Raw genomic sequence first — 8,497 nt, forward strand, 5'->3', positions numbered from 1 at the left:
CGATCACATGATTATGATTATGATGATGATGACAATGAACTGCAAATGAGATGATGATGACGATGTGTTTGTGTGTGTGTGTGTGTGTGTAATATTAGAAAAAGAATTGCTGATCCAAAAATGATCATTGTCACTTTCTTCTCTCTCATTATTGCTTATAGTCATTCTATAAATCAATTTTTTGATTTATAAATCCATATAAATTGATTTTGTGTCTCTGTGTGTGTGTGTGTGTGTCTTGAACTTGATAATTAAAACGCAACGAAAAATTACTCTATCGCATGTGTGTGTGTGCGTGTGTATCCTTGATTCGGTCGATTTTTTTTTGTTTTTTTTGCTAACCTCATGATATATCCGGAATAATTTAATTGTTCATTGGTCTCATCATTATCATCTAAATTTTTGTGACAACCTAAAACAGAGAGAAAGAGAGAGTGAAAGAGAGAAAAAAAATCCTTGAAATGTTTTTTTTCGAATCATCAATAATAATAGTGAATTCTTCTTCTTCTTCTTCTTATTCTTTATTTATTTGTCACTGGTTTGTCAATTATTTTGTACGACTACACAGTATAGTCGAATCGAATGAGAAACCCAACCTGGTAAGTTGTTTTTTTTTTTTTTTTTTTTGTTATTCACTTTTTTTCATTCATTCATTCATTATCTGATGATGATGATTTTAAAAATTGATTGGATGAATAATAATAATAATTCAGTATGGGTTCAATATGGGTTTCTTTTCGATTCATTTAAACAAAACAAAACAAAAAAATTAACACAATTATGATGAAATCTTTGAACGCACCCAAAAATGTTTTACACGCACAAATGTACGTACACACACCCAAAAATTAATGACACAATTGACGATCGTCATATATCATGAGTCATGGCTATTATCATTATCATCGTTATCGATGATAATGATTATGGTAAGATGGCAAGCTCTATATAGATTGTGGAATACAAAGAATTGCAATATACCAAAAGAAACAACAAAAAAACTTGTCCAGAAAAAATTGACATTATCCTTTTTATCGATTTCTAACACTTAGAACGCCCAGGTAAATACAAATCCATTTTTTTTTAAATGGTAAATTTTTCATTTTTTTTCATTTCTTATTTTTCGTTCGAATTCTCACTTCTTACTTTGCATTTTCATTATGTCATTAATATTTATGACAATAACCCATAACCTATTTTGCTATGTTACATAACAACAATTTAATGGTTACCACATACAATAAGTTAGCCAATGTTAGGTTCGTACACATTTTTTTAATTTTTGGTTTGATCAATGTATCAAACTAAAAAAAAAGTTACAAATAACGAAAGAATAATGATGATGCAATCCAAAATGTTTGATCATAAGAATCTGGTTCAATTATTTTGCTCTTGATGTTGATGATGATCATCATAATAATAAATGTGGTGGCAAAAAAAAAAAAACAAAAACAAAAGCAACTAACTGGATACCAAACATTTTTATCATTGTAAATGTATTGCAAATAAAGAAAATGAAAGAAAAAACAAAAAAAAAATACTTGACTACCTAATGTAATTATTGTAATATATAATTTTGGATCACCATAGTGATCCACGAGCATAATGATAATGAATTTTGATCAAAAATGAAATCATCATAATTACACGTCTCTCTGTTGTTATTATTGTTGTTGTTGCTGCTGCTGTTTTGATTACTCACCATTTTTTTTTTTATTCTTACCCCCTCAAAAAAAATGACTAGATTAAACATCTTGATTGTCAAAATTTCTTTTTTTTCCTTTCATAATGATAATATATAATGATTTCATTTTATTTCATTCGTTTTAAAATCTTTATATATCTAATTACTACCTGTGTTTGCTCATTGTTTCTTTTGCCAGTTTTTTTTTTAATTTGTCACGTATTTGTATTTACGCATCCTACGCATTTTAAATTATAAAATAGCAATCATTTTCTACTATGGAAAAAAATAAAATATCTTAGGTTGTTGACCAAACATCATCATCATCATCATCATTATTGTTGTTGAAATCATGTCTGAATCATGTCTATCATGATATAAATGATTGATGTCAATGACGTATATTAACATTTACTACTATACTTGTTATGTAGCCAGGATTCAACCTACACACACACACACACACGCACATGTCTTAGTATTTGATTGAATAAAATCAACAATAACAACAACAGATCAGAATTGGAAAATGAAATTTTCCAATTCAGAATTGTTAGATGATGAACATTTATTATGAGAAAAAAAAAGTGAAAACAATATCGATTCTATTCAGAAAAAAAATGATCCAAGAATTCAAATATGATAATTATTATTCCAAACAAATGATGGCGCCATATATCTTGAATCACATGAGTATGTTGCATACGGTATGTGATGACCATCAAACGACCATTTTTTTTAACTGAATATGGTCATTTTTTTCTTTGTTGGTTATAATATTCTGCACATGATCACAATCAAAGATCATGTCATTTACAATACTGGTCAATTTTTTTTATTATTTGAAGAATTTAGCCTTTTTACAGTGGTTTTTTTTGTTGTTGTTAATGTATATATATGAATAATGCTGCAAAAAAAACGTACCAGAAACGTTTTTTATTTTATTGGAACTTGTCGATCATGCCACAATTCACTCATATAACACACACACACACACACTAGCGCAGTTTGGCCATCAGCTACTAACACCACTATCACCACCACCACCACCACCTTGAACTACCACAAACCACCACCACCACCATATCATCATTATCTTTTTAGTGGCGCTTTTGAACAAAATAAAATAAAAAGGAAAAAAAATTATCGACTACTTTCATTATCATCATCAGCAATTTTTTTTTTTTTTTTTTTTGTTTGGCTACAAGTAGTAGTCAACAACATAAGTGTAGTGTAAAAAAAATAAAAAATGAAAAACTAAAAACCACAGAGAAAAAAATCCAGAATTGTGCTACCACAAACAAAAAAAACATTGTATTCACATACAAAATACAATATGATCTTTGGTTTTAATGTCTGTTTTGTATGTCATCGCTATGCACGTTGCCAAAACACAAAAAACAATACCAAAATTAAAAGAGTGAAAAAAAAATGTCTGCATCATCAAGAATATGATATGTGTGACAAATAAATTGTGGATCGAATGTGCGCGCGATAATTAGAGTTATAACTTTTTTTTGTGTTGTTTTTTTTTCTAAATTTAAAATCGATTGAATCATGTTTTTTGTTTAAATTATCTCCTTTTTTTCTGGCTGTCATTTATATAGTCTAAAATTGATTTCACACCTGTTGTATGAATTTTAATTATTGTCAACGACACCACCATTCGCAACAACAACAACAACAACAGTAAAGAAAATGCCCGATCATCCACCAGTTGATAATGATGAGGATGATGATTTAGATCCATCCACGCTTTGTCCAATTGAAAATGGTAAAAATGGTAATCACCATAATCAACAAAATGGTATTTATCATGAACAACAGAATCAAAATTCTTCTACTTCATCATTACCATTGAAAACAGAAAATTTATTCGATTCAATCGATTTGATTTTGATTGAAAAATTTTGGAATGAACAACGAAAACAATTTATAAAGCAAATATTTCCCGATTTTTTCATACCAACTTTGGTCAAATTTGATATATTCAGCGATTATGATCAAATTGATTATTCAATAATACGTGCTTCCCGTGATCTAGATAATTGTTCTGATCGTCTTTCTGGTTATGAAGAACTAAATGAATGGATATTCGATAAGCTTCTTTTTAAAATACGATGCAATTCAAGAGTTTTATCGATAATCATTGAAGCATTACGTTTTGATGATTGGTACATATCATTGGCTGATGAATGGCAAACACAACTAAAACGAAAATCTGAACAAGTTAATAATCAAAAATCACCAGAATCGATAGACAATAAGAATAAAGTTAAAAATTTATTAATAAATTTTCCCGAACCAATCTCATATAAAATTGATCGTAAAACGGAACAACGAAAAATTGAATCACATCTAAAGGAAATGTTTGAAAATGGTATGTTTATTTTTGAGATAAGAATGAATGAATAACTTTTTTTGATATATATATATAGGAAAAGGATGGCTAGTAATTTATGGCCGAAAAGGTAGCGGTAAAACCGTGTTAGCCGAAAGTTCAATATGTCGATCTGATCATTCACATTTTACCGATGGTATCTATTGGATTAATGTCGGCAATTTAACTATAACAAAAAATAAAAATATTGATAGTGAAGAGATACTTCGTCAAGAACTGTACACTAGATTAGAGCTTCTATTCCAATCGATTGGATATTTCCATGAAAAGAATCAAACTAAACCAGAAAAATTAGAAAACATTGAATTGGAATTGAATTTACATTTTCGTAAACATCCTAAATCGTTACTCGTATTGGATGATGTTCAATCACATGAAATATTTAAATATTTTCGATTCGATATACCAATTGTTATCACTACATTCGATAAAGGTATCATACCAAAAGAATTGCCAAATGTTCGATTTATATCAACACAAGATGAACATGGCAACGTATTATCACATTCTGAATGTAATGAATTGTTGATTAAATGTATCAACAATGACAAATTCAAATTTCAATATCTATTAGATAGTAGTAATCATTTAACTAAATTATTTGATGCTTTTGATGGCCTTCCATATTGTATACCATTAATCGCCAATTACATGATTCCATTTATTCATGATTACTCATATAAAGATTCACAAAAAATGAATGAATTAGAAAAACATTGGCAAGAATTGCATAAAACACTTACAGAGGAAGATTCTTTTCTTGCCGGAAGTTTTTATTTATTAGATTTAACAATTGAAGCAATGAAAATTGAAAAATTAGTCGATTGTTTCTATGATTTTGGTATATTTCCTGAGCCTGTTTCTTTCGACGCTTTGAAAATCATTTGGGGTACGAATAAATTTATAACAGCAAATTATCTGGAACAATTATTTCAAAAATCATTGATCAAAAAACATACAATTAATCAGGCAAGAACTGATATAACAAATCAATTGTTTACTGTTCATGATTTAACTGCTTCATATCTGATGAAAAAATTGAAAGAAAAAAAACAACTTGAGGTATGTCATTCATTGAATAAACAGATATATATAGCAATTAATTTTTATTTCATTTCATTGTTAATAGATACGTCACGGAAAATTGATAGATTCATATTTTAAAGATTGTCGTCAATCATCAACAAATTTGGATTATGATTTTTCAAGATTACCCGAAGATAAATACATTTATCGTTGTCTTTCCTATCACATTTACTCATCTGGTCGCTATGATCTCTTTGAAAAGATTTTTCTAGATTTGAATTTCTTACAAAAAAAGATTCGTTCAGTTGGTCAAAGTCATGTACTTAGTGATTTTCATAATTATGGCCATTTTATTTCTGAACGAAAAAAGCTATGTGATTTTCAAAAATTTATAGCTTCAAACACTGATATTTGTGATCCAAAAGTCGATCTATTGCAGGTCGCTCTTTGTCAATCAAATGATTCTATTGTTTACAATGAAGCTCGTCGAATGATTCATTCAAATTCTAATTTTTATTTTGATTGGTGTAATAAGGAGAATTTCGTGTTGGAAAATCAGCACAAAAAAATGAACTTTAAATGTTTTCCTGATACAAATAATGCTGCATTGTCACCCGATTGCCATAGTATTGTCACTGTGAATGATTGTCAATTGAATTTATGGAATTCTAAAACTGGTGAAAATATTTGTTCGGAAAAAAATCACAATCAAACAATCAACCATTGTACTTTCAGTCCTGATGGTCACTATATTCTAACCACTTCGGATGATGGAACAGCCATTGTGTGGCGAATGACTGGTAGCCTTTCAAATCGTTTAAGTCATAATCAAAATCTTGTCAGCGATAATAATAATCATTTTGAAGGCAGACGACGACACAATTCAGGAAGAGATATTCATTTAATATCCTATAAAACAATAGAACCTAATATCTCAAAATATAAATCTGATTCAATCGGTGATCATTCTACATCGATTGCATTAAAATGTGGCCATATATCGGCTAATAATCGATATTTATTGCTTGGAACCAGTACTGGATTTGTTTATATATTTTCAATAGATGGACGTCAGCTATATTCATCACCCAACCCAGATGATCTTCTAAGTGGTGTCAGTTGTTGTTCTTTTTCTTCTGATAATCACTATTTTCTATTTTTGATTGAAAAAATGGTTTATGTTTATTCCATGAATATTGGATTGAATAATAGCGACTATTCAATTAAACCTTCATTGGTTACCAAATTGGAACATAATCAAGTGGCTCATAATGCTGTGTTCAATTTACGTCACAAATCTAAGAAAATTTCCGTATTCACATCAAGTGGTATGTAAAATTGATTCTAAATTGATTGACTTTTTTTTAATCATCCATTTTTTTATAATAGACAAAAATATTTTCCAATGGGATATCAAACTGCCAATGTTTAGTAAATTTCGTAAAAAGAAAAAAACCGAACGAACAGAAAAGGATGTTTCATTTCTATATGCATTACCGGGAAAAGCTTCTGGATATATTTCTATTTGTGCCGTTTCTTCTGATGGCAAACGAATTGCTGGATTTGAGACAACTCGTAATGAAATCTATCTTTGGAATCGTAAAATTTCACAAACAATCCATTGTTTTCATACACTTTCATCTATTGTTACTTTATGCTTTTCTATGAAAGAACAATGTCTATTTGCATTGAATTCTAGAAATGAAATTACACTTTGGGATGTAGAACAGGTTTGTTTATTTTAATGATTTTTTAATTTTTATGATAATTGAATTTTCATGAAAAATCAGGGCATACCAATTACATCGGTTGTCGAATTGAAAGATGATTTTGCTGCTATTTTTAATCACGATGAATCAATTCTTAGTGTATTAACTATCGACAAGAAAGGATTTTTGCGCCTATTTCATGATAAAATTAGTGAAGAAGATAAAGAATTCAAAGAGAAGCTAAAGCAAATGTTACATTCTGTTGAAAATGACAATGACAATAATGATTTTCATTTACCTCAGCCAGCAACGAATATTTTATGTTGTGATATATCGAAGAGAAATCGATCAATATTTGGTACAAATTGTGGACGAATTTTCTATTATGATCATCATCAAGGACAATTGCTTTCATCTCGCCATGATTCGGAAGAAATTTTGGAATGCCGATTTTTACCGGAAACCAATAATGATAATACTATAAGATTGGTGGCTATGTCAAAAAAATCAAGCAATCTATATCGAATCGACAATGAAATCGGTCAAATGATTAATTATTATACATATAATAATCAAAAAATTTTATCGGAAAATTATTCCTTTGAATCAATTCATTTCATATCATCAAAATTGATGATATTTTTGACTACTGATTCGGATTTTATTATTTTTGATTTAGATTCATTGGAAGAATTATACTGCCTTAAATTTAGGTCTAAAATAACAGATATCGATTCATGTTTATTAGATGGTGATTATTTAATCGCCATTACATTTGCTGAACATCGTTTACTACTATTACATTTGACTGATTCCTCATTAGACCCAAGATCATCGGTAACGCTCAAAAATGAAATACCTCGATGTTGTCGAATTTGTACAAGATTTATTGTCTATGGCAGTGATAATGGTAATATCTATCTTTTTGATTCTCAACAATTTCAACCATTAGAAGAAAGTCCATTGGATATGAATATTGATCCAAAATGGAAAGTTCAACACTCACAAGACTCATGGATTAAACATTTAGCTATTACACCTGATCAACAATTCATCATTTCAGCTGCTGATTCAATCAAACTTTGGCTTTCAATCGATGGCACACTATTACAAACATTTATTACACATGGAGAGGTTTCACGTTTATTCGTTCATCATGCTAATAATTCAAATATGACAAATTCGGGATTTTTTTCACCACAAAGTCATAATGGCTACAATTTTGATGATCATGATGATGATGATGATGATAATTCAAATGAATTTCAACTATCCGATAATGATAATGATATTTGTCGTGAAACATTTACACCATTATATAAGGAATCTTCTTTAGACATTACTATTGTTGCTATTACTGATACAAAATCTTTATATATTCTACAAAATTATCGCCTTAATAATTGTGACAACATTTAGTTTACGAAACAAACAAACAAACAAAAATTTATCACTCATCAATTTACGAACATTTTTTTCTTTCACTTTCATTTCAGTGATGATTTCATAATATTTATATATATTTATATTTATGCCCACATTGCTTTCCATTTATGATTGATTATCATATTTTGTCAAATTTTAATTTTTAACTCATGATCATATTTTTTTTTGCTGCTGCTACTGCTGCCTTAATTTCATAAATAAATGAAATCAATAAATTCAGGATTCTCAAAT

General features: G+C 28.8%; 1 protein-coding gene across 6 annotated transcripts; it reads left to right on the forward strand.

Annotated features, from left to right (window-relative positions):
* The first annotated feature begins 128 nt into the window (after nt 1–128).
* LOC124494632 (uncharacterized) lies at nt 129–8,496 on the forward strand. Of its 6 annotated transcripts, none has more exons than XM_047057857.2 (7): nt 129–599; nt 3,292–3,491; nt 3,552–4,064; nt 4,123–5,147; nt 5,215–6,439; nt 6,501–6,841; nt 6,902–8,496. In XM_047057857.2, exons 2-7 carry the CDS (start codon nt 3,383–3,385, stop codon nt 8,237–8,239), a joined length of 4,551 nt encoding a protein of 1,516 aa, XP_046913813.1. In that variant the 5' UTR covers nt 129–599; nt 3,292–3,382; the 3' UTR covers nt 8,240–8,496. The 6 variants fall into 6 exon arrangements, with proteins under 6 accessions (XP_046913813.1, XP_075587241.1, XP_046913822.1 ...); XM_047057866.2 differs by lacking the exon at nt 129–599 and adding an exon at nt 665–1,061; XM_075731126.1 differs by having other exon boundaries at nt 3,292–4,064.
* Nucleotide 8,497: the final 1 nt, after the last annotated feature.

The sequence above is a fragment of the Dermatophagoides farinae genome, chromosome 5 (genome assembly GCF_024713945.1).
Source record: "Dermatophagoides farinae isolate YC_2012a chromosome 5, ASM2471394v1, whole genome shotgun sequence".
NCBI classification, from domain to species: domain Eukaryota; kingdom Metazoa; phylum Arthropoda; class Arachnida; order Sarcoptiformes; family Pyroglyphidae; genus Dermatophagoides; species Dermatophagoides farinae.